This window comes from Eretmochelys imbricata, chromosome 4, assembly GCF_965152235.1.
Source record: "Eretmochelys imbricata isolate rEreImb1 chromosome 4, rEreImb1.hap1, whole genome shotgun sequence".
NCBI classification, from domain to species: domain Eukaryota; kingdom Metazoa; phylum Chordata; order Testudines; family Cheloniidae; genus Eretmochelys; species Eretmochelys imbricata.
In genome coordinates this window covers 114,444,705-114,470,778 of record NC_135575.1, presented here as the reverse complement: position 1 = coordinate 114,470,778, position 26,074 = coordinate 114,444,705, and the positions used below count along the sequence as shown (strand labels likewise).

At 41.1% G+C, this 26,074-nt stretch overlaps 2 protein-coding genes across 2 annotated transcripts; one reads left to right on the top strand and one right to left on the bottom strand.

Moving 5' to 3' along the window:
* Positions 1–893: 893 nt before the first annotated feature.
* QDPR (quinoid dihydropteridine reductase) lies at positions 894–14,098 on the bottom strand. The gene is made up of 7 exons (XM_077815822.1): positions 13,945–14,098; positions 13,290–13,382; positions 11,719–11,815; positions 9,301–9,441; positions 6,341–6,449; positions 4,804–4,887; positions 894–1,815 (listed from the first exon to the last, which is right to left on the bottom strand). The coding sequence occupies exons 1-7, from the start codon at positions 14,038–14,040 to the stop codon at positions 1,710–1,712; spliced, it is 726 nt and encodes a 241-aa protein (XP_077671948.1). The 5' UTR covers positions 14,041–14,098; the 3' UTR covers positions 894–1,709.
* Positions 14,099–16,917: 2,819 nt separating this feature from the next.
* CLRN2 (clarin 2) lies at positions 16,918–24,465 on the top strand. The gene is made up of 3 exons (XM_077814622.1): positions 16,918–17,170; positions 23,529–23,708; positions 24,200–24,465. Exons 1-3 carry the CDS (start codon positions 16,918–16,920, stop codon positions 24,463–24,465), a joined length of 699 nt encoding a protein of 232 aa, XP_077670748.1.
* Positions 24,466–26,074: the final 1,609 nt, after the last annotated feature.

Here is a 26,074-nt window from a genome sequence, read left to right as displayed (position 1 = left end):
AATAATGAAGAATTGGGCCCAATTATGCAGTTCAGATCCAAATCTGCATGTAGTAGAAGCAGAGAGAGATTCTAAACTAGTTTTGGATTAGCTCATTTTAGAGGTAAAGCTAGCTGCGAAGTTCAGACCCTCATGTGAATTTCAAAAGTTCAGGGCTATTTATATCTGCAGTTCAGTTTGGGCCCCCATCTTCTCTACCCTCATCATTTTACATTTGTTCCAGTCCAGGTTCTAAATAGCAGGAGAATCAGAAATATCATAAAACCCCAAGAGAAAGGTGTTTTCTCCTAAGAACTCTAGCAAACTCATAAGGTTTGGTTCAGGCAATGGAACAATGAGGAGATCACAGTGCCACACTACTCGGAGAAAGCAGGTGGGCAAAATACTGCCTTCTTTAATGTGTGCACTAAGCAAAATGTCTCAAAGAATATCAGCTGATGTTGACAACACTTCCAGCCATCTTCCAGCCACACTTCCAGCCATCTTCTCATTCTGGAGAGCCCCTGCCAGTATACCTTAGCCCATACCTATGAATTTGAGTGGTGCTGTAAGTCCAGCCCCAGTCCTGTGTCAGACAGGGGGTGCTGAACATGAACACGGAGACCTCTACTTGACTCAAATCTCATTTCCAAATGAGAGTTTTTGGATAGTAGACAACAGATACAAAGGAGATAAGGCAAGTCCAAGCTAGATTCTCCTTACTTCTCTATAGTAAGAAACTATTTATAACATTTCCATAACTCCACTATAAGAAAGAAAACATGAGACCTTAAAGTATTCCTGTTGTCTGTACACAATAATCTCAAGTGGGGAGCTAAGAGTTGTTTTGGAAGCACTGTACAAATCTCTTACACCACAAATTTAGATTATAAAGAAGTAACCAACCCAATAAATAAAACAATACATATTTATTTAGCCCAAAATCCTCTATAGTCTAACAATAGTCTGTGTGTTCTATTTATATTTCCTTAGGGCACTTTTGCTCCTTCAGATAGTAAAGAGCCAACAGGAGTTACACAAGACACATTTATAATATCGTAAATCAATTATTTGGGACAGAAAACACCCCACAATAATTGTTGGGCTGACAGCCCTTTTGAAAGCTTTAAGGCAATTTAAGGGCTCTAATCTTGCAACCCCATATTGTGCAAGTAACCTTTATTCAGTCCCATTGGCTCCAATGGAACAACTTGAATTGGTATAGAATACTCACAGGAAAAGGGGTAGCAGGTTTGGGTTTTTCGTAGGGCTGCAGTGATTTTATTTTATATCTTGTCCAACAAAAAAAACCTAGAGTTAGGATATTAGAAGACAACGATATTGCTGAAATGGACAAAAACAGTTGCACAAAAGACAATTGAGACAGAACTTGACAGTTATAAATGTAGGTGCATCACATCATTAAGCACAATTTCTGATACATAGCCACCACTGTTTGCCTAATTTTAAAGAATAGAGGTAACCCCTTAGAGAATGCTCAAGATTAGGACTTTTAAGATTTTAAAATCTACAGCCTTGATATATAGAGAAGACAATGGATACCTTTTGGTAAAGGAACACAGCTTGCATCTAAGAACAGAGAAACATTAGTCAACATCTTGTTTCACAAACAAGATAATAGAATCACTGGATACAGAAGACCACCCAAACTTGACTAGAATGTTACAACCTTCTCATTTGCTGTGTTTTCACAATCACACTGATCAGTCTCAAAGATGTGCGGCAGCTAGTTCTGTCTTCCCTCCTGTGGTTACCACCTGGATTAGGCTGCCTGAGCTTGGTCTGTTCTTCCCTATGATCCAGTCATAAAAGGTTCTGTTAAAAAAATATGAGAATATGATAAGTGTGAATAGGCAAGAGGTGTAAAAAAAAAAAAAAAAATATAGAGTCAGCCTGCCATATCCACTTCCTTCTCCGTATGTTGTCTTTTTATGTGTGGATCCTCTATAATTGTCTCCACGAGGACAGATCCTTACACTCACATGGAGCCCCACAAAATCAATAATGTTCTGCTCAGGAACAGGGATCCACCCGCAGAGATCTGATGGCATGATCGGGGCCTAGAATGTAAGTTCTTCAGGGCAAAGAACTGTCTCTCATCTGTATACACAGCACCTATTGTCCTGTTGGGCTCTATCACCATGATTTTCAGAGTGCGTGCAGCACCTCTGAAAATTCAGTCTTAAAAACACATAATAAATAATAAACGTTAACTTTGGGTGGAAGGTAACTGTACCTCGATTCTGCTCCTAAAGTTTGCAAAATATTTCAATTTCTTAGAAAAAAAACATTTTAAAGATAAAAGATAATCCAACAGAAATTTACTGAAACTGATGTCATCAAGGTGACTAGGAACATTGGGGTCCAAAACAAAAAATATTGTTGGCATCCCAGTAGAGATTTTTTTCCTTCAGAGGCAACCTTCCACTGAAGATTATGGCTAAAATAAAGTTAATATACTTCAAAGCTGTGATTTGGTTTTTTCTTTCCCTTTCTCATATATTTGTTCTCTTCTCGCTCTTCTCCCTTCTCTGTCCATTATTTTCCCCCTATTATCATCCTCTGAGTCTTTCCCGATTCCCTCCTCTCTTTCCTTCACCTCCAATGTCCTCCCTTCCTATCCCATCCCTATCCTTCTCAGTCTCATGTTCTTTCCCTTGTCTAGTACTCTTTTCTTTCAGCTCTTTTCCTTCCCTAGGCAGCCTACCCCTTCAACCACTCTCTCCCATCATCACACCACTGAACTGCACAATTGTGGAAATGGTTCTTCAGGGCTGTGAGGGGAGCAGTGGGACTTGAAGTCTCACAGGGACGAATTCACCCATCAGCAGTGGGCCACCACATTGCCTACGCTCAATTTAAACTCTACTTTGAAGATTGGAAGAGGTGTAGAGGCCTTGTGTTAGCTGCTTGAGGAGGAAGGGAGGAGTCCAATTTCATCCAGAGAATGCAAGGCATTCTTCAGGGTCCATACTCTATCCTCATGCTCTGCACTCCCCAGTAGCTATTTTGAATGGTCATGCAATCTGATGCAATGAATTCTGGGGCACACTAAGCCCCAGAATGTGATTACTAGATGGTATGAGAATTCTTGTGGGGATTCTCAAGAGGAAGGCACTGTCACCAGCTCTCACAATATTTGGTGTTTTTCTTAAAGCCCTAGCTCCTGCAGGCAAGTGATTATGGGAGAATCTCAGCTTTCATTAAGGAAGTAAATCTTTAGCACTCTACAGGCTCAGCAACCAGAAGGCAAATTAAAGGAAGCATGATTTTCAAGATAATCTCGTGATTTGGGGGGGCCTGGCTCGTGATTTTTGAGTATGTGGGGTTAACAATACAGGAAAATAGTCTTTGCTTCTACCAGGAAGTGTGATGGAGCTTTTTACAGAGTGTGAACATTACTGACTCATAAAAATTTCAACTTAAGATTTTAAGTTGATGGCACTGGTTTAACTCTTTTAAAAAAGGAGGGGTGGGGGGAGGGGTTTGTTTTACCCACTATGGCTAAAATTAATCTAGTGGAACAGCTTATAGTTTATTCCTCTCCTCCCCCCTCCCCCCCGATTTATTTACTTTATGCATCACTCTGTGCAGTCAGTCTCACATGTAGAATCAGTTCCCCTGTTTGTGAGCCTCTCTCACAAGAGGAAAAAAAATTTAAAAACAGCCCTTAAAATTAGGAACATGTTTGTAAAACCACAGCATTTCGCCAAACGGTCTCAGGAGTGTGGGTAAATAACTGAAAGTACTTTTTTTTTTTTTTTTTTTAAACTAACTATGTCAAGTTGGCAGTGGCCCTTTAAATAAGGCAACTCAAACAGCTGCCTAGACCTCCTCTGCCTAAAACCATCCCTGAACAGAAGGCCCAACGAAAGCACTCCAAAAGGCAAGGAAATCCAGAGTCAAAACAGACATGCTGTGAAGGACACAGCTTCAGCCTCAAATCCAAATGTCCTGGCTTCCGCAGGTTTAAAGGGAAACTACAAAACTAGAGAGATTTTTTTCAGTGCCCTTTATGATGTACGAAGTTGGATCGGTTTCCACTCTTCTCTCCCCCACCCCTCCCAAAAATGTTGCTGTTTAAACAGAAAGAAAATCCTATATCATGCCTTCACTTCCCTCTCTCTGGCAAGATCTTTGAAGGGCCTGTTCTGAATAATGCCACAAAGCCAGCACCAATGAGCTGCAGAGCTCTACCCTCGGCCGAGCAAAGGAGAAGAGGCTGAGCCTCTACCCCTCAGTATGGAGCAAAGAGATCCGCAGCTCATCTTGCAGCTTCATTTGGGTCTGACCCTCCACAGATCTAGCCAGTGAGGACTTGATTGAGTGATATTACTCAAGAAATAAGCAGACAATAGCACTTCTGGGGAGAGGAAGTGGGCACACAGAAGGAGGGGGAACTACATCTACCTTAAGACAATATAAAACGAGCAGTAAAGGGCATAAACACCTTTCTCTTTACAGTTCACCTTTAAACCAGACTGCTTATGTCTGACACAGCTGTTTGTGATTTAACTTAATTGTCCGCATGCTTTAAAAGGCTTGCTGACTTTAAAAACACTCAGGGCTGGTGTAAATTAATGCAGGGCCACTTAGGTCAATGGAGTTATGCCAATTTTCACCAGCTGAGGATTTGGCCCTATAAGCTTAACCTAACTTCAAGGTACAGAAAATGGGGGTGCACGGAAACATCCAAATCCGAGTGACAAGACTGCCTATTTTTAAGAAGGGAAGATGCAAAAAAAAACCCAGCTGTTTTAAAAGGAGAGCTAGGAATTGTTTAGTCATTGTGCATATACTCACTCAGCAAGGAATTCTAGGGGTGTCCAGGAGCTGAAATCTGCGTCAGGCATTGATTTCCTGTTCACTGGCGTATCCAAGGTAACCCTGCAATTGAGAGAGATAAGCCTTTCATTTGTACATCATGCTTCTGATAAGAGCGGTCTGCTCTTCCGTCCTTTGCTCTAGTGTATGCTGAACTTGCAGAACAGGGCACTGAAATCCAAACGTTAGATGGATTTCTCTCGAAAGCTGTATGTCTCTAACAGCATGTAATCATCAGTCTTAAGTTTTTAAATCTATATAATTAAATATGATGATATTTGTAAGGTAGGATCTTCAAAAATGCCTAAGTCACTTATACGTTGCTGAAAATCCCACCCTTAACTGTTACTCTCTTCAAACTTTGTACAATACCAAAACCTTTCAAGGCATCTATGCAAGTTTGGAATGGCCAATAGCCAGGAGACCAGTGTGAACTTGGTATCTGACTGTTGGTGGTACTCTGCAGGGCCAGGTGTTAATTATTCAACTATCCTGTATGTTGTCATTCTCTGTCCAAAAAGAAATGCAGGTGGAGAAGTTTGTAAAGAAGAGGGTGAGATGCAATTAAATGAGTTCAGACAGCATTTTTAAGCCCCTCTCCAGTACTTCTGAGCACTGACAATCTTCAAAGACTATGTTTCACACAAGCCTGGAAAGGAAATACTCAAATCCTTAACTAGGTTATCAAAGGGAATCACAGAAGTTAGATCTTTTCTATATCTATTAGGCCAGCCAATTCATTCACCCCTCTGCCAATGCAGGCAGCCAACTTATAATAAATGTTAGTAGGTCTGTAGCAGGGAAAAGAGGAACTAAACCTTTTGTATTCACAAGTCTTCAAGGGACAATTACTTTTGCTGCCCAAGTCACTCTACCAAGAGGATATATAATATTATGCACTACAGTAGAAGCTACATTTCTAGGGGAAAGAATCTCAAAAAGGTAAAAGTTTGGCAAGACATATTTTCCTCATCTAAACACCACTTGGTATTCAGAAGTAAAGTTTGATAGACATTGGCTTTGCCCAAACCAAAATTAAGGAATAGTGAATGCAAACATTCAAAAGCACTTTCAGCTAAATAAAACATTCCACTATTTTCTTTTTTCACATAAATTTTCAAATAAAAAAACATATTTTAAACAGTTTCATGTCTAATGTGTCACTTTTAGACTCCTATCTACACTACAAAATAACCATATTTAAATATGGTTTAACCATCTGTCAAGGTTAAATCATGGTTTTCTAACATTGTTGTAACAATGATTCCTTCTGTCTGCACAGGAAAGAAAAAATGTTATTTATTGTTGATGGTAATGCCTATAACATGCTAGGTATGCTCTAGAGACTACTGAAGAGGGATGGTCCCTCCTTTGAGAAACCACAACCGTGTTTAAACTGTTACTTCTGTAGTGCAGATGGGGCCTTAGAAAAGAAGCACATCCATGTGTCACTCAGTTACAGCCATACTTTAAAATTAAACAATGCAATAGCACAGGTAACTATGCAACCACTTACGGTAGAACAGCAAGAGCAGCAGACCTAGATGGCAAGCCACTGTTCGCACCAGCTAGACTCTGACAAAGCTGATGTACTGCTCCTTTTGCCATGCCATACCCAACCATCCCTAACAATTAGAAATAAAACAGATTACAAAAAGTTATCTCACTGACAATAGTTGTATAAAAAGGAGACAGTGAAAGTTTCTATGTTATTTAATGAAAGGAAGGTTTATATTCACTTGCAGCAATCTTGGAACCGAATCAGTCTTATAGCACATTGCACAAATGTATACACGTTTTTAGAAGAACTTACCCGTGACAAAGGAATTGCGTTGCTATCACAGAGCTCAATTTATCTAGAAACACGGAATTTAAAAAAATATTTTTAAAAATTAAGATTCGCTTAGTTGGTCTCACAGATTGTGTGCCATGAGATCTGAACACAGTGTTATAGCACTTGCCTTTAAAAAGACACCCGGAGAAGATATATCTAGAGCTGAGAAAACAGATTTTTCAGTTCATTGGCGATTTTAAAAAGTTGGAAAAAAAATTGTTTCAGGTTCAATAAAACATTTTGTTTCAATTTTGACCATTTAAAATGTTTTGAATGTTTAAAACAAAAAATTAAAGAGAGTTTTGAAAAAAGCTGTTTCAAACCCCCCAAAAATCAAAACATTCTGTTTAGGAAATGTTGTAATGAAATGTTTTCATTTTTTCAATTTTTTTTTGTTTTGTTTTTCTAAATGAATACTTGAGTGAAATCTACACAAATTTTAAAAATCATCAAATCAGCCTTTTTAGTCAAAATTTTTTTTACCCCGCTGTAGATATATCTATGGCCATAATCTTGCAAACACTGATGCATGTACTTAACTTTAAGGACAAGTAGTCCTACTGACTTTAATGAAACTATTCACATACTTAACAGTAAACAAGTGCTTAAATGTTAGCAGAATCAGGGGTAAATACATACAGCCATATTAGATAAGTCCAGTGGTCCACCTCGTCTTGTGTACTGGCATGTTTGACACAGACCTCTACCAGATGCTTTGGCAGAAGTTGCAAGAAACCCCACAGTGGAAAGTCATTAAATAACTTCCCTTATGGGCAGTTTTCTTCCTAACCCTTATTAGTTACTAGCTGAATTAGGTTCTGAAGCATGAGAGTTTCTCTCTCCAAAAACAAATGCCTTATACTATCTAATGTAACTGGATATGTTTTCACTATCCCTATAAATGCCTGTTACTTTATTTGGAATTTTACTGAATTCTTGCACTCAATGAGATCTTGCGATAATGAGTTCCACGGGCTAGTTATGCATTGTGCAAAGTAGTATTTCCTTTGATCAATATTAAATGTGTTGCCCTACAGTTTCTCTAAATGTTCCTTTTTTTGTGTATTAAGAGAAAGCCTAAATAGAAGTGGACAATTTACCTTCTCTTTACTATTTGTTGTTTGTATCCCTTATATCCCTTCTTATTTGTCTCCTTTGTAAACCAAATAGTCCCAATCTTTCAATCTTTGCCATCCATCCCTGAGCCCCTTCTACTTCTTCTATTTATTTTTTCTTTCCAGTTTGCTGTAGGCGATTGCCAATAAAGTTACGGTACTTAAATAGGAAAATTGTTTCCAGAGTCTACTGAAAAACAAGAATAGCTAGACTTCCATAATTATGAATAATAACAAGCCTAAAATGTCAGAAGATAATTGTTGCTCAACTCGTGCAAATGTCTTTCCCAATTCCTCCTCACATTTAATAAGGTTCATGTGTTTTCCCACAGCACTGCTTGTCCTAAAAATCCACAATGATTGAAACCATCCTGCTCAAAACATGAAAGCAAATTAAATTGATTCTCTTCCCTAACAAACTGTCACGGAATTATTCCAAAGAGTTCACCTATTTGCATTTGTAACAGTACATGGTCAGTCTGTTGCAAAAAGGAAACAAAACAACCTTTTCACTCAGTAATAACAATTTTATCTTCAGACTACGTTAGATGCCGCTTTAAACATGCGAATATAGAGGCCAAATCATTAATTACAAAACACAGTATACTTTCTTAGAACATAATGGTAACAGTTAATTCCTTTAGCTCGGTTTTCAGACATAGCTTTGAAGCACTACCCCTTATCTTTACAACCCATTCCATCATTTTAACTTTTAAAGTTTCTTATGTCATATCAGAATATTGTTGCAGATATCTAACAGAGCAAAGTAACACTAATATAAGAGACTAAATGGAAGTTACTTCATTTGAATCTCAGATAAATCTTGCAGACTTTAATGGATGTTAACCTCTCTGTCTTCACCCTTCACGCCCACAGTCCCCTAGTACCTGTGTTTTTTAATTTGCTTTCAGACTTTCTTCTCTATAAAGAGCAAGAAAAACTGGAATGAGATCAAAGATCACAAGGTATATGTCACAAAGTCTATACTAAACAACTAATGGAGACAGAGGCAGAAGGTCATCAAGCTTATCTATGTCTGAAGCAAGGTGAACTGGATTCAGAACACAAGCAGGATGACCATGTTCAATAAAAACAACTGAGTCATCACTAACTTTAAAAAAAATTAGTTACCTAAGAACCCTGCCTTCCAGGAAAGCAAATATGGACTTTAACCTTCTCTAAGGGTTTACAATGTTAAACCTAAAATTTTTAATGTGTTGTTCTTCATTATTTCCCAAGCACTTCTGACTGCTTGGCATACTAAAAAAGATTTCACCAAAACCAGACAACTAGTATTTAAGCAACAGATTTTCTTTCTTTCTTTCTTTCTTTCTTACACTATACTTGCCATGGGTTTTGGATTGCCAACTGCAAAGTTACAACTTTCCTCAAGGGATTCAAACAGCAGTTTACCATATGTATAATATGGGAAGAAATGTTAAGGGAGTAAAACTGTTGTTTCTCAAATAGGAATAATTAAAACAATTATTGTTGGTGTCAAAGCAAACACCACATTTTGCTGGTTACCTGGAGTTCCAGCCAAAGCAGCTTTTGCTCCAGTCAGAGTCAATAAGCCTCCTTCTTTCAGATGTTTTGTGGCTAAGTGACTGGAAATAGTTGACGTCCAAACACTCTGTTTCCACATAAGGTCAGAATTTTTGTATAAAGCTGAAAAACAAAATAGTTGGGTCAATTACCTAGAAAGCAAAAGTCTTCTAGTTCTAGCTTGTGCCCCACCATACAGACTAAAACAGCAGCATGCAAATCTGCCTTACGCCACTTCATATATCCCACTTCTGCTGCAATCCTCATCAATGCCTTCAGCGCCTCTCGCCTTGCCAATTGTATCTCCGTTCTCTTTGGCTTCCTCAAGTTCCTGCTCAAGAGCACGTGCACAATACCGTTACTTGACTTCTCATTACAACAAGTGTGACCATATCCCCTAACCTCAGCCAGTTCCATTGGCTCACCTTTGATTTCTGGACCCCGTTCAAAACTCCCCTCATTTCTAAAACTCCCATTGACTTTGCTTTCATCAGTGTCAAAGACCTTGTCGCTCTCTTTACTTCCTCCTCTTGTGTTTATCTTGCATCAGCTTCCTCTCTCTGTCCCTTTGCATAGTCTTACCTGTGACGGTGAGAGAGCCTTCTCTTCTGCAGCTCTTACCTTCTAGAATGATCTTTTCATCTGCAGGATAAACAACTCTTCTCCTTGCCTATCGTTCTTAAGGTCTCACTCTTTATTCTTTTAACTCTGTAACTGTATTATTTAACTCTATAGTCCAATTAGTTTGTATGAGAGAAGCTGTATAAAATAAAGTCATGCTGTTTTCCATAAACTATAGGTTTAAGTCTGCTTAGTTCTTGGATGGGTGACCACCTGAGAAAACCAAATGCTCTATATGCTTTTTCTTTTCTGTGATCTCAAAGACTGCTCTAAAATATTTTATGTCTGCAGTGGTGATCTTTGGATAGTGCTCTGGAGTATTATGTAAAACCTAGGCTTTTATTTCAAACGCTGCTTGCTTACTCCCTGAAATTTCATGTAAAACAACACTGTAACTGCTGGACCACAACCATTTTTTCCCAGGGGCTTTGGTCTTGTTAGATCTCATAAGCTATGCAAGACTGGACCTAGTGGATGGAAAACTCCAAGGCATAAAGGAATTGGTGGGAAACACATCTTTTGTTCATCAGACTATTGTTCAAACAGGGGCTCCATCTGCCTACAGGCGGTCTGGACTGTACGACTGCTGCCTAGACAGGCTCAGAATCTCAAGACTTCTAAAGGACTGGCCTGCACGTAGTTTCAATTAAAAAAAAAAAAAAAAAAGAAGAGTTGTTGTATTACAGTTAGTCAATTCAAATGAAAATAGAATTTTAAAATCAATTCAGCAATCATTAGTTTTAGCAACATATTATTGGGGGACAGAGGAAGAAAAATTAAGATTAAGCAAATAATAATATCGAATACCTATATCTTTAGCATTTAAGATGTTTATTTCCATAAAAACTAAAACTCACACACACACATATTAATGGCATGAAGTGGACAGGATGACCACCCATCCCAAGACGTTTCCCATCCTCACTGTCAATAACTTAAACTGGTAGTACTATGTGTTATCTCATATACAGCAGTTAAACTGTTTGACTGCATTGTGTTGGATTATAACAGACACACACAAATATTTTCTTTTTTATGAAACAGTAGTGAATGTCATCTTCCTATGTTGTCTTTAAAAATAAGAAATACCTTTGCCTTGTATGTTTGTATGGGGTGAGGAGGGGAGGGTCCACCAGCTGCTTTATATGCTCCAGACCAGAAACAAGGCTAATAATTTTGGGTACCCTAACCTAGGTTAGAAAAATTACTGGCTATTATGAAATGTTAGGAGCTCAGTAAAAAGCCATTTTAAATGTTAAACTTGAAGACCTGCATCCATTTAAAAATGCTATTTTAGGCACTACATAAAAACCTGTCAGGATGCGACAGTATAGTGCCACAATACACCAGCACTGAAGACTCTGGAAGGTAGTGTGGCCTAGTAGATAGACCACTAGACTGGGACTCAGGAGACTTGGGGTTTATTCCAGGCTCAGCCAGTGACCTTGGGCAAGTCACTTTAACCTCTTTATGCCTCAGTTTCCCCATCTGTAAAATGGGGCTAAGGATACTGATCTCATCTGTAAAGCACTTTGAGATGTGCTGATGAAAAATGCTACATTAGAACAAGGTATGATTATTAATCACATGAAACCATCAAATAGAAAAGGGTATGAAAGGCACTTAGAGGTGTTCCAGCTCCCATTGATTTGGGTGGAGCTATTAGCTCCCTTTCTGTGTGATCACAGTAAAGGAGAGATTTTAGTCTACCTCTTACCATGACTTTTTCTTCCCATTGCATTAATGTATTTGTAAGTATGCTACTAACAAAGAGCTTACATTTAGCTTTTGCACTGCCACCTGCCCATCCTCCAGCTACACATAGGATAGCATCCACCTTCTGTTCACCCAGAAGTTTTCCAACATCTGCTGTCACCTTAAATAGATAACAAAGAAGTTATAAAGTCATTCTGAAAATACTGCACTGAAGAAGATATAAATACCCAGCCTTTAAATTGTAATTTTTTAAATTATGTTGCACACATGGTGATGTAAGCAGCTATTCAAAATTAGAGTTTATGATTTTACCCACTGGAAGCAAAACAACAATGCTGAATACTGAAAACAGATTAAACGACAACCAAGTGCTAGGTGATGTCAATGGAACTAACGTATGAGTGAGGCTTGCAGGATCAGTTAGTTTCAGGGATCAGGCCCTTAGTTTACTAGCTACTAACACTTTGAGTTTCTCTTGGGACACTGCTTTTCAGGCAATAGTCCTTCCCTTTGTACTGTACTGTTCAGAAACACAGAATGAAGGTGCAAGGAAGAAATCTGATAATGGACTAGCCTTGCTGTTGGTAAAGTTTCTGCCCAACCCTAAAGCTTGGGAGTATACTTTACAACCTTACTTATAAGCTTAAAGTTTGAGAGTTTATACTTTTAGCCTACCCTATTTTTGTTTCCTCTCCTAAGTGTAGGGCTTCATATATATATTAGCACTGAACTTTATCTCTGTGAAACTTATAAAAAATAACAGATTTGTAAAATTCTTTCAGATTCTGTCTACAGCAGAGGTTCTCAAATTGGAGGTCAGGACCCCTCAGGAGGTTGCAAGGTTATTACATGGAGGGTTGCGAGCGGTCAGCCTCCACCCCAAATACCGTTTTGCCTCTGGCATTTCTAACTGTTAAATATTTTAAAAATGTGTTTTTAATTTATGGGGGGGGGGTCACACTCAGAGGCTTGCTGTGTGAAAGGGGTCGCCAGTACAAGAGTTTGAGAACTACTAGCCTACAGGAGGGAGTCTACGTAGCCAGACAATCCTGCTGTTAGGGTGCCAATGCCTGAGATGATGGGGCGTCCAGGATTTCCAGGTTTATGGATCTTGGGTAGCATACAGAATACCCCAGATCGGGGTTCCAGGGGTATGTCTGTGCGGATTTGTTCTTGTGCCCGAGTAGGGAGTCTACATAGTTTGTTGTTACCCAGATACAGATTTTAAAGATAAATATGGTTTTAATAAAAGGAGGGTGTCCCTGGGCTCTCTGAATGTAATAATACATATACATAGGCTCCATGTAATCCCAAGAGTAAATGAGAACTCTGTTTTCTTTAAATATGAATACACTGATGATAGCCTTAACCATTGGCAAGCCAGGTATCAAGCTGAAAAGGACCTAACTGTGCGGCCACGGGGAAACAGCTTATAAGAAACAAAGCAAGGCAGTCTATTCTATAGTCTATTCTAGATAGGATTTCATACTCCAGTCCCAAAGACATTTAGAGACCCAGTGCTTTTCTCAACACTTGAAAGAACTGCCCAAGCACCTTCCTAATGCAAAGCAGCTGCCCCAGAGCTTGATACCACAAGCTTTATTACAACACTTAAAGGAAAATGAATAAGTCACCTGATCTGCTTGCTCAGTGAAGGAGTCCGTCATTTTCACAACAACATTGGCATTAGCTTCTTCATTTTCTGCTAGGTCAATGCTGGCAACCCACTGATAACAACAAACAAGGACAACAAAGAGCGTTTTAATTTTTAAATGGATCATTTATCAGTAAATAACTACATTTTTTTAAGTATTTAAGGAGCCAGGCAGTGGCTATCATGATAATTATTCTCTAATAACAAAGTCTGTACTTTGCCCACTTCACAGCTGGGGTGAAAAACCAATGCACTGGATGATTTGCAAAGAAGGCAGCAATTGGCCAGCTGCAAACTAGTTGCCGAGCTTTACTCCTTCGCGGGGAGGAAGCCTTCCTCCTCTTTGGGGATTAGCTGCTGCCAGGAAGGGCTGAAAATCTCTTCCTCTGGCAGGAGAGAGAGGAGTTCGCTCTGAGTCTGGGCGAGATTTACACGGGCTCGTCAGTTTCCGGAGCTCTGCGATTCACAGGTCACTGCACGGGGGAGAGCCCTGGCCGCTGGGCCGAAGCAACGCAGAGCGGTGCAGGGCTGCGATACACTGGAGAGCGCTTCCTCCCCAGGCAGCTGCTCCCAGAACACACCCCAAGCCATACAGCAATGGCACCAAGTGCCCAGCCCGCTCTGCCGGTGGTTACCCAGTGCTTGGCTCTGAAATACTGCACGCATTTGGCTCCCAGGGCCCCTCTGCCTCCGTACACCAGCACCCTGTGCGCCTCCGCCGCCGCTGCCATGCTCCGGCCGCCGCCCGCCCGGCTCCCTCTCGCCTTCTGAGCCTGCGGCTGCCAGGGGCTCCGGAGCCCGCCCAGCCCAGCAGCTCCGCCTCCCTGCCGGGCCGCCGGACCAGCGGCAGAGGGGCCCCCTTCGCTTCCCGCTTCCGCGCTCGCCACCGCCACCTAGGCTGGCTGAGAAGCTGCGCGGGGCCGGCAGGCTGCACCAATTCCCACGGGACAGGGCTCAGTACAAGGCGGCCCTGCGGCGGGGGGCCTTCGGTTTAAGTTCCAGGCATAAAAAAGGCATAAATTGTAAGGTGTAACCTGTCTCTAAGTTAGGTTTCAGAGTAACAGCCGTGTTAGTCTGTATTCACAAAAAGAAAAGGAGTACTTGTGGCACCTTAGAGACTAACCAATTTATTTGAGCATAAGCTTTCCTGAGCTACAGCTCACTTCATCAGATGCATACTGTGCAAAGTGTAGAAGATCTTTTTATATACACACAAAGCATGGAAAAAATACCTCCTCCCACCCCACTCTCCTGCTGGTAATAGCTTATCTGAAGTGAACACTCTCCTTACAATGTGTATGATAATCCAGTTGGGCCATTTCCAGATTTGTGCTGGAAATGGCCCAACTTGATTATCATACACATTTTAAGGAGAGTGATCACTTTAGATAAGCTATTACCAGCAGGAGAGTGGGGTGGGAGGAGGTATTGTTTCATGGTTTCTGTGTATATAAGAAGATCTTCTAAACTTTCCACAGTATGCATCCGATGAAGTGAGCTGTAGCTCACCAAAGCTTATGCTCAAATAAATTGGTTAGTCTCTAAGGTGCCACAAGTACTCCTTTTCTTTTTGTCTCTAAGCTGTTTTAAATCCTGCGCCCCAGTCTCCCTGTGTCCCTATTTAAAGCTTCAAATAAAACTCTCCGCTTCTCCACCCCCTTGTAATCATTGGCGCAAGGCACACCAAACAACAAACCCCGCTGTTGCTTGCCTGGGGCACTCTGTGCCGGCAACGGTGGTTTAAATAAGGACGCCCGGTTGCACACCATGGATGGATCTATCAAATGCTGCTGAGACAGAGCTGTGCAACAGAGTCCTATGCAGGCGGAATGTGCATTCTCGATCATTTCCCTCCCTTCGGTGGATTGCCTTTGCGCTCCTACACAGATTTCCCACGCGGCTAGGCGTCGTTGTAGACTAGTGGCAGCAGCAGAAACTTTCTTATTTTAGTTAAAAATAAAAGGGTCTTTCAAGCAACACGTTAATGCCCCAATACAAGGAAAAGCCAGGGTGCAAATGGTGCTGGAAATTCAGGAGGAGACAGTCACTCAGTACTAAGCCAGTGCCCAAGAAGCATGTTTGAGAGCACTGTCCTGTGGTGGACAGTACTGTCTTGTGGCTGGGATGTAAAACCAAGTTCCCCCCAATCCCTCATGGTCACTACTGGCCCCACATTGCACTTCATGTAAAAATAAAGGCATCTTGGTCAAACTCCAACTCAAATCATTACATCCTACTTAAATGTCTATCACATATTCAATGAACCTATATCCCTATATGTTAATTTACCAACAAAATGCAGATACCTCTGATGACAGCAGCTGTTAAGCAGAACACTACATAATAACTTAGGGCAGGAAATGTTTGTTCCTTTTAATAAATTTGTCAGGTGATCTTATTCTCTGATGATGGGCACGGTATAAGAATATGTACATATAGATTAGATAAAAGAAGATTAAGTAACCAACTGAATCTGCAGGTGAAATTTAGGTCCACTGTAATTAACTGAGTTGGAATGTATTCAGGACTCCAGGATTACCCTCCTTACTTCTGCAAATAGTGCTATATGGGACCTTCACTGACGATAAATGATCAAGACTTTGGTTTTGTATTTTACCCAACAGACAGCAGTACCTTTGGCAGCACTAGTACCCCTCCACAACTTGTTTAGGCACTACTCAGAGAAGTATTATGTTACCTACTTTACAGGGATGCTGGGAGAATTGATTAATTAATGATTGCAAAGAGCTTTGAGGTCCTTTTGTAAAAGTGCCTATAGACATGCAAACTATTTTTTTACAGTGCTATCTAGCAGAACTTCTGGCATGTACAGTGGTGGCTGTTTCTGCACATGTTTACAATAGCAAGTTGCTGGTATATGTTAAATAAGGCTGGCATTGTGCTTCTCCAAGCTACAACAACTTGCTTTGCACCCCATTTTATATAGAAGATTAATCTAATAAGTCTTGGCATCCTGAAACATAATTTATACACTTCAATTAACAGGCTTGGCGAATGGAGGGTCATCATTTTGTTGTTTACAAACACTTCTGGTGGCTGTGACAGTAGTGACATTTAGAAAAAGTGGGACCGCAGCACGCACCAAGGGAAAGACATTTGATACAGCTTCGGTGTCAGCAGAATTCTGGTGCCAATTTTTTTTTCCACGCTACGTCCTATTCACACAATTTGTTTAACTTTTCTTTATAATTCATACAACTGAATTGTGCATCTAAATTTCTCCTACGTGATCATTGTCAAGAAATTGGTGTCATTTGAATATTTAAAACAGGGAACAATTAAACCCTCTGATGAAACATTAGTCGTGCAATAGAGATAGGATTACTTTCTGCAGAAACAAGCACCACTGTGCTACAGTGTAATGAAGTTGTTCTTTGCAACCATTTCAGGATGTTGTTGCAGCAAATCTATACTTTGGGCTTGATTTTTAACTGTGCCTCTGAAGTTTTAAAATACAATGAGATTTAAAGGGTGTGTGTGGAATAACTGGCATCTTACCACCTGTGGATTTCTGAGCAGCAGCAAAATGTGAAACTCATCTAATTACTGCAGAGCGGCCTTGGAGATGATTTCTTGAAACTACTAGGATGCCCAACTGCTTTAAAAAGACCTTGTTTGCCTTGGCTTCTGCATTGAGTTTTGTGTCTTTTCTCTTGATTGTCATTGCTATGGGGATCCAAAAGTGGATGGCTGGCAAAATCCTTTGTAAAACAGGAGCTGATTTGGTCAACGCCACAGATCCAGAGCTAGTCAAGTTCATTGGAGATATTCACTATGGACTCTTTCGGGGGGAAAAAATACGACAATGTGGTTTGGGTGGGCGGCTTTCCAAATTCACAAGTAAGTAAAGTTTTGGTTGAATATATAAATAAATTCTAAGAGCATTGTAAGTCCTTTTGTTTGTAGTACCCATAGAATAGGAATAGTTATTGAACTCACATCTATGGCTCAGTTTACTTGGGGCTTTTATGGTTCTGAAATATGAGAGAGAATTTTAAAAAACAAACATTTAGTTACGTTCTTTGGTACAACCTTGTATCACTGCATAAGCAAGATAAGAAAAATATTCCTTAATTATTATGGGATAGACTGAGAGTTTCCTTTAAATTCTGTGTTGGGCCTGTGTGTATCTCTGTGCCACCTTAGGAGGAGTTCTGGGAAGGAACTGTGACTCAGAGACACCCCTCCGAGACAGGATTGTCTTAGAGCTCCTATTTTACATGGGGGAAGAGGAAGTATGTTGTGTAGGTCAACTACCCTTCCAGCTGACTCCAAAGGCTGTAACAGGGGAAGGAGCCATGGCTCTGCCTGCTCCTTGACACTCTCTTCTTCCACCATGCCCAGCTGCTTGTGGGAGGGAATACTGGCATACAGCCCCTGCTCACTCACTTGCCCATACCTGAGCTCAATATCTGGGTAGATTCTGCTCAGGGGAATGGAGGAAGGGGCAACTTTATATCCCCTTAGTCCCCTGCTCAATCATGTAGGGCTAATTCAATCCTTAATAAATACAGACTTTCTCATCAGTTGCTATGCAACCTGAAGGGGAGTGCTATAATTGCAGTGACTACTGGAATACATAGATATTATGCCCAAAGGGTCTGATCCTACAGTGCTTACGCAAACCAAACTCCAATTAAAATCAGCGGGAATCTTCCCTGCTAGGACTGCAAGATCGGGCCCTCACAAATTCTGTAAATGAATACGGTATCGAGATTTCCTTTTTTCAAAAAATGTAGATTTATGAAATCTTTAGTTAGATACTGTGGGCAAACACCTGTTCTCCCCTTGAGGGGTTGCCTATGCTGGGTGTGGCAGGCTGGCAGGCACTCCAGAGCCATTTTGCCAGTGTGCAGCATACACAGGTAGAACACCTCAGGAGGCCCTAGGGGACCACACTTAATAAGGACCCTTCTCTCTATTGCTGTAGAAACAGGCATTGAACAGACCCCCAAACCCAGTGACCTCAGAGTACTGTGTGGTGGGTTATCTGCCCTCATCCCTTGATGAGGACGCACTTTTCATCCTCTTTCCTTCCTCCCCACACAAATCTGAAGGCTTAGTTGGAATTTTGCCCTGTACGTTTTGTCCTTATGCCCTCTCCCCTAATAAACTGCTTTATATTAGTGCTCCCAGTATCACACCGACAGTGTGTGCCACAGAACACCCTACCATGATAATTATTCTCTAATAACAAAGGATACTAGTTTCCGTCTCCACACTGCTCAGGCATCCTCATACCTCCCCCACTCTTCTTCCATCTGTTGGTCCTGTTTTTCCTTAGGCTCCAAATTATAGCAAAGCCTGGCAGTATGGTGATTAGTTTTTTAACCCAATTAACAACCCAAAAATTAAATAAATGGAAGCATAAACTTTAAAAATACACATGCTTGAAGACCACTGAGTTTTTCAGAGTAATCCAGTCAACTTGGGTCTATGAAGGCATGGACACCTCAGAGAAGTGGAAGAGTTGCATAGAATCATAGAATATCAGGGTTGGAAGGGACCTCAGGAGGTCATCTAGACCAACCCCCTGCTCAAAGCAGGACCAATCCCCAATTAAATCATCCCAGCCAGGGCTTTGTCAAGCCTGACCTTAAAAACTTCTAAGGAAGGAGATTCTACCACCTCCCTAGGTAACACATTCCAGTGTTTCACCACCCTCCTAGTGAAAAAGTTTTTCCTAATATCCAACCTAAACCTCCCCCACTGCAACTTGAGACCATTACTCCTTGTCCTGTCCTCTTCTACCACTGAGAATAGTCTAGAACCATCCTCTCTGGAACCACCTCTCCGGTAGTTGAAAGCAGCTATCAAATCTCTCCTCATTCTTCTCTTCTGCAGACTAAACAATCCCAGTTCCCTCAGCCTCTCCTCATAAGTCATGTGTTCCAGACCCCTAATCATTTTTGTTGCCCTTCGCTGGACTCTCTCCAATTTATCCACATCCTTCTTGTAGTGTGGGGCCCAAAACTGGACACAGTACTCCAGATGAGGCCTCACCAATGTCGAATAGAGGGGAACGATCACGTCCCTCGATCTGCTGCCAATGCCCCTACGTATACATCCCAAAATGCCACTGGCCTTCTTGACAACAAGGGCACACTGCTGACTCATATCCAGCTTCTCGTCCACTGTCACCCCTAGGTCCTTTTCCGCAGAACTGCTGCCTAGCCATTCGGTCCCTAGTCTGTGGCGGTGCATTGGGTTCTTCTGTCCTAAGTGCAGGACCCTGCACTTATCCTTATTGAACCTCATCAGATTTCTTTTGGCCCAAATCCTCCAATTTGTCTAGGTCCCTCTGTATCCTATCCCTGCCCTCCAGCGTATCTACCACTCCTCCTAGTTTAGTATCATCCGCAAATTTGCTGAGAGTGCAATCTACACCATCCTCCAGATCATTTATGAAGATATTGAACAAAACCGGCCCCAGGACCGACCCCTGGGGCACTCCACTTGACACCGCCTGCCAACTAGACATGGAGCCATTGATCAATACCCGTTGAGCCCGACAATCTAGCCAACTTTCTACCCACTTTATAGTGCATTCATCCAGCCCATACTTCTTTAACTTGCTGACAAGAATACTGTGGGAGACCGTGTCAAAAGCTTTGCTAAAGTCAAGAAACAATACATCCACTGCTTTCCCTTCATCCACAAAACCAGTAATCTCATCATAGAAGGTGATTAGATTAGTCAGGCATGACCTTCCCTTGGTGAATCCATGCTGACTGTTTCTGATCACTTTCCTCTCATGTAAGTGCTTCAGGATTGATTCTTTGAGGACCTGCTCCATGATTTTTCTGGGGACTGAGGTGAGGCTGACTGGCCTGTAGTTCCCAGGATCCTCCTTCTTCCCTTTTTTAAAGATTGACACTACATTAGCCTTTTTCCAGTCATCTGGGACTTCCCCCGTTCGCCACGAGTTTTCAAAGATAATGGCCAATGGCTCTGTAATCACAGCCGCCAACTCCTTTAGCACTCTCGGATGCAACTCGTCCGGCCCCAGGGACTTGTGCACGTCCAGCTTTTCTAAATAGTCCCTAACCACCTCTTTCTCCACAGAGGGCTGGCCATCTACTCCCCATGCTGTGATGCCCAGCGCAGCAGTCTGGGAGCTGACCTTGTTAGTGAAGACAGAGGCAAAAAAAGCATTGAGTACATTAGCTTTTTCCACATACTCTGTCAGTAGGTTGCCTCCCTCATTCAGTAAGGGGCCCACACTTTCCTTGGCTTTCTTCTTGTTGCCAACATACCTGAAGAAACCCTTCTTGTTACTCTTAACATCTCTCGCTAGCTGCAGCTCCAGGTGCTATTTGGCCCTCCTGATTTCATTCCTACATGCCCGAGCAATATTTTTATACTCTTCCCTGGTCATATGTCCAACCTTCCACTTCTTGTAAGCTTCTTTTTTATGTTTAAGATCCACTAGGATTTCACCGTTAAGCCAAGCTGGTCGCCTGCCATATTTACTATTCTTTCGACACATCGAGATGGTTTGTCCCTGTAACCTCAACAGGGATTCCTTGAAATACAGCCAGCTCTCCTGGACTCCTTTCCCCTTCACGTTAGTCCCCCAGGGGATCCTACCCATCCGTTCCCTGAGGGAGTCGAAGTCTGCTTTCCTGAAGTCCAGGGTCCATATCCTGCTGCTTACCTTTCTTCCCTGTGTCAGGATCCTGAACTCAACCAACTCATGGTCACTGCCTCCCAAATTCCCATCCACTTTTGCTTCCCCCACTAATTCTTCCCGGTTTGTGAGCAGCCGGTCAAGAAAAGCTCCCCCCCTTGTTGGCTCCTCTAGCACTTGCACCAGGAAATTGTCCCCTATGCTTTCCAAAAACTTCCTGGATTGTCTATGCACCGCTGTATTGCTCTCCCAGCAGATATCAGGAAAATTAAAGTCACCCTGAGAACCAGGGCATGAGATCTAGTAGCTTCTTCGAGTTGCCGGAAGAAAGCCTCATCCACCTCATCCCCCTGGTCCGGTGGTCTATAGCAGACTCCCACCACTACATCACTCTTGTTGCTCACACTTCTAAACTTAATCCAGAGACACTCAGGTTTTTCTGCAGTTTCGTACCGGAGCTCTGAGCAGTCATACTGCTCCCTTACATACAGTGCTACTCCCCCACCTTTTCTGCCCTGCCTGTCCTTCCTGAACAGTTTATAACATATAGGGGATCCTGCATGTGTTACTTCACATAGAGCCACATAAAACCTAAGGCCAGCCCGGACTGGGATGCTCTGCAAACTTTATACAAAATGTAACTAAAACTTGGCCAGTGCTGCAGCAAAACTAGCTGTTACCTTCCTAGACTACAACTGAGCCAAACATAGAAAAGAAAAAGAAGGTGAAAGGGGGAGGCTAAAATGGTCAGTAATATACTGACCCAAATACAAAGGCCTTAGACCATTCCTGGAAAACAGTCATAGAAGGATTCTGCTGAACAGCTTCTTGATTCTGCAGATGAGGTCCCTAAACAGAGAATGGCTATTCCCTTGCCTCATTCAGAGGCAACCTGAGAAAGGAGACTGAGAAAACTCATCTGACCGCAGATACATTGGAGGGAACACAGAGGAAACTTTGGGCCTGTATTATTAAGAGCTTTTTGTAGGTTGGGCCTGGGGACACTGGAACTGACAGGGCAAGGAGATGGGACTAGGAGCCAGAAATGGAGGTTGTGGGAGGGACTGGGAGGAAGTGGATGTGGGGAAGACTGAGATTGGATGAGCTGTCGAGGGAGACTGGGACTGGCTAGGCAAAGAGACTGAGAACCAGTGGGGCCTCGGTAAGGAGAGAAAAGGGGATGGGGAAAGATTTATCTGATGAGCAACCAGGGAGCAGGGGGGAGAATTGGTACTGATTAGGGAAAGAAACTGGAACAAGGACACAGAGACTGGATGGAGAAAGATTGGGACTACAAACAAGTGGGGATAGAGTCTGTGGCTGCGGGGCGGAGGAGGGGGGTAGTGACTACACACCAGATAGATCGCATGAGGAGCTGGGAGTGGCAGGGAACTGGGATTGGTTGAGAAGGTAAGTTTGGAGGGGTGGGATTAAGTCTTGATGGGCAGGGAGTCTGGGCAAGAAGCCTGAGAAATAGCGAATGAGACTGAGAGAACAAGCTGGGGTAGGAAAAAGAAGGGACCAGATTGGGACAGGTTGGAGGGAACAAGGTAGAAGGGGTTATGCTTGAGGAGAATGGACAGAACAGTGGACCCATGGGAACATGAAATGAGGCAGGAGTCCTATGGAAAAAATAGTTCGTGACTCTGTAATTAAAGGCCGTATTATAATGCATACACACATGGGGAACAGGCAACCTTAACTGTGGCATTTCCTAACTTTTGCATACTGGACTTTGCAACCTTAATAATGTTCTTTTAACTTTTTATTTTTTGGTGGTGGTATCAAGACAGAAGTAACTTGTTCATTAGCACTATCTATTGTGACTGCAGTAGCATATCTAGCCTGCTTAAGGCAGCCTGGCCTGTAGTAAAGTCTCCTAGGCTGACAGCCTGATTCAGCAAGGCACTTAATCACATTTAGTTGTATAAATACAATACAGATACGTAACTATTAGAAATGAGCTCATGGCACTGGGTTTGGATCTGAGATTGTGTCTACATTTGGAACTAGGTATATGATTCCCAGCTCATATAGACATAGTTGCCCTAGTTCTAATAGAGCTAGCATGCTAAAAATAATAATGCAGTCGAAGTAGCACGGGGATCAGTGAGCAGTGGCATGGGCTAGCTGCCTTGCATACGAACACACCTGGGCCACAAGGATGCATAACCTTGGCAGCTGGTCCATGCTGCTGCTCGCCGCTGCCTATGCAACAGCAGCTACACTACTGTTTTTAGCACACTAGCTCCATGACAGCTAGTGTGAATAGGTCTACTCAAGCTGGGGGAATCACACCTCCAGCTCACAGCATGGACATATCCTGTATCTGAATTTCCCCAAACTTCAGGGGGTTACAGGGTCCGAATTCTGCTCCTCTGATGTAGTGAGCAGATAAATTCATCCCTCATGAACTAACACACCTGTATCTACCAGATTGATTCCTCTCGTAAATAATGCCTTGTTAATTTGAGTGAAAAGCAGTTTATAGCATCAGTATAATGTGTATCCTGTCATTTTCACAGGAAGATTTATACACTGAATAACTGAATATTTGTTTCTTGCCAGTCTTCCCGCATCTGGTGAAAAAGCTGAATGCAGGCCTTCATGTGATGATTTTAATCTTCCTTTGTGCGGCCATTTCCTTTGCTCTGGTCAGTTTTGGATTCTGCATTCTCAATGCAATAAAAGTTCCATACCGAGCTATTAAAGGTCCAGCCGGTATATGCCTATGGAATTTACTTGCAGGTAAAATAATTTTAAAATAACTTTTACTACCAACCACATTTGAATAAAATGGTAAAAGTAAATGTGTACAAAAATGAAAACATCTTCCCCTTGCCAAGTCTGTATTTCTCCTTGGCTTATATACTTGTGTGCAAAAATAGAGTTAGCACTGTATTCCCCCATATTAGACTAAAACTATTAGAAGGCATTTCAGCCTTCAGCATATTGTAGATTGTTTTGTATGAACAGGGAATTCACATATATAGCCTCAATATCACATACAAGAGAACTTTAATAGAAACATAACATTGGTGCAATGCTTGGTCACATAACTAATAAAAGCCCCAGTTCAGGAAAGCACTTAGGCACATCTTTAAATCCATCCTTAATCTGACTAGCACTTAATTATGTGTTTAACTTTAATTATGTGCTTAAAGCATGTTTTTGTGAATCACAGCCAAAATGTCTGACTTGTTTTGAAAATGATTAATTATTTTTTCATTTTGTTGCAGGAGGCTTTACAGCACTGGCAGTCACTAGCTTTATAGCTGCTGTTAAACTTCATCGCCTCACAGAAAGAATTGCCAATTTCCAGGAAAATGTCTTTCAGTTTGTAATTTTGGAAGAACGGTATGAAAGCTCCATTTGGCTTTGTGTGGCTAGTGCTACATCTCATGTAGTAAATTTGTTGCTAATAGCCATAAGTGGGGTTCATTTCCCTGAATTCAAGACTAAAACAGAAGAGGCGACTGTTACAGCAGAAGATATCATGTACTGATAACCTTCACCTACATTAAACTAGTTCTACAAAGTGAACTCTCATGAAAAGAACAACTCCTTGGTTCTGCAACTTTAGTACTGGATGGAGATTGTTGCTGTCATGGACAGTAAAACTGCCACTTTCAGAAATATACAGTATTTTTGAGGCCAGTTGTCAGTACCAGCAATTAATATTCACTGCATGGAAGACAAACTACAGAAACCACATAATTGAAAAACCAACCAATATGGACAACAATAAAGTTATTTTCTAGAATATCTTTCATCTTAAATATTTTACATATTGGAGTTAAAGTATGTTTTCACCAAAACCAAAAAGTGAACTATAAATAAGGAAGAGAATACATAAATCGCCATACTTTGGCCTTTAAGTTACTAGAATGCATTTTTATTTCAAAGCAGGAAGAACAGACACAGGATTTAAGGTTTTATCCAGAGTTGCAAGCTATTTCCTCAGAATTCTCTAGAAAATCTGAGAGGAACAAGTACACCTTGTTTATTGATATGCTACAGAACTGGAAAAGTAAACTCCATTACCTGGAAGACTGAAATGTAAAGGAAATCACCAAGAACTTGTGGAAAGATTTAGAAACAGAGAAACAAACATCAAAAGCTAGACTCTAGAGAAGTGGAAAGAAGAAGAATATGGAATATTATAATAAGAATATTCTTAGGGAAGAATAATAGCATGTAAGAAAAGTGAAGAGCTCTCTAGCCAATGATGGGCAAAATGTTTGTACACAGACTCTAAGTAATGGTATTACAATTGTTATAATAACCTGTTTCAGAGTAGCAGCCGTGTTAGTCTGTATTCGCAAAAAAGAAAAGGAGTACTTGTGGCACCTTAGAGACTAACCAATTTATATGAGCATAAGCTTTCGTGAGCTACAGCTCACTTCATCGGATGCATCATTACTCTAAGGTGCCACAAGTACTCCTTTTCTTTTTATAATAACCTGAAGATTCATATTTTGACAGATTTATGGTCCTCAAGCCTCTGCCAATTCTTGTTTTTATCTGAAATTAAGTCCAAAATGTTGTTTGATGAAACAGTATTAAAATGAAAAAACGTTATACTAAAATGGTTAGATGTGTGAAAAAGTTTGTGTGAAATACCAACACTACCACAAGCATTTAATAAACTGAGTTGCAAGTGATGCATCATAAACTGAAAATTATCAAGCCTTAAGGTAAACATGAGACTTCTTGAGTTTACCTATCAGAGTGAAACAAAATAGATTCCTAAACTATTTATAAATGACAGTTACAGAAAATTGGATGTAAAGAATTTATTTGAATTAATGAAAAATTCTTATAGTAAAGCTGCCATCCCAAATTAATTCTTAAAATGCATTTTATTTGTAGTCATCTGATTAATGGAAAACTGCTATATTTTGTAAATTGCAAATAGAAATCTTTATTTTAGTCAAAGCCTCTCCCAAAGGAGGTATGAAAATCTTTTAGAAGAAAGATCTGAATAATTCTTATACTGCTGCAGGATATTTTAAGAAAATCCTTCATTTTTATATGAAAATCCCTCTCCACTGAAAAAAATAATTTTAAAAGCCAAGATCCACAATTTCAAACATGGGTACTTAAATTTAGGA

Coding starts and splice junctions, on each gene's coding strand:
- CLRN2 (XM_077814622.1), top strand. CDS start 16,918: ATGCCCAACTGCTTTAAAAAGACCTTGTTTGCCTTGGCTTCTGCATTG. Junction 17,171..23,528: donor GCGGCTTTCCAAATTCACAA/GTAAGTAAAGTT, acceptor GTTTCTTGCCAG/TCTTCCCGCATCTGGTGAAA. Junction 23,709..24,199: donor CCTATGGAATTTACTTGCAG/GTAAAATAATTT, acceptor ATTTTGTTGCAG/GAGGCTTTACAGCACTGGCA.
- QDPR (XM_077815822.1), bottom strand. CDS start 14,040: ATGGCAGCGGCGGCGGAGGCGCACAGGGTGCTGGTGTACGGAGGCAGA. Junction 6,450..9,300: donor TGCTTTGGCTGGAACTCCAG/GTAACCAGCAAA, acceptor TCTAATTGTTAG/GGATGGTTGGGTATGGCATG. Junction 1,816..4,803: donor CCCCTAGAATTCCTTGCTGA/GTGAGTATATGC, acceptor TTTTTTTAACAG/AACCTTTTATGACTGGATCA.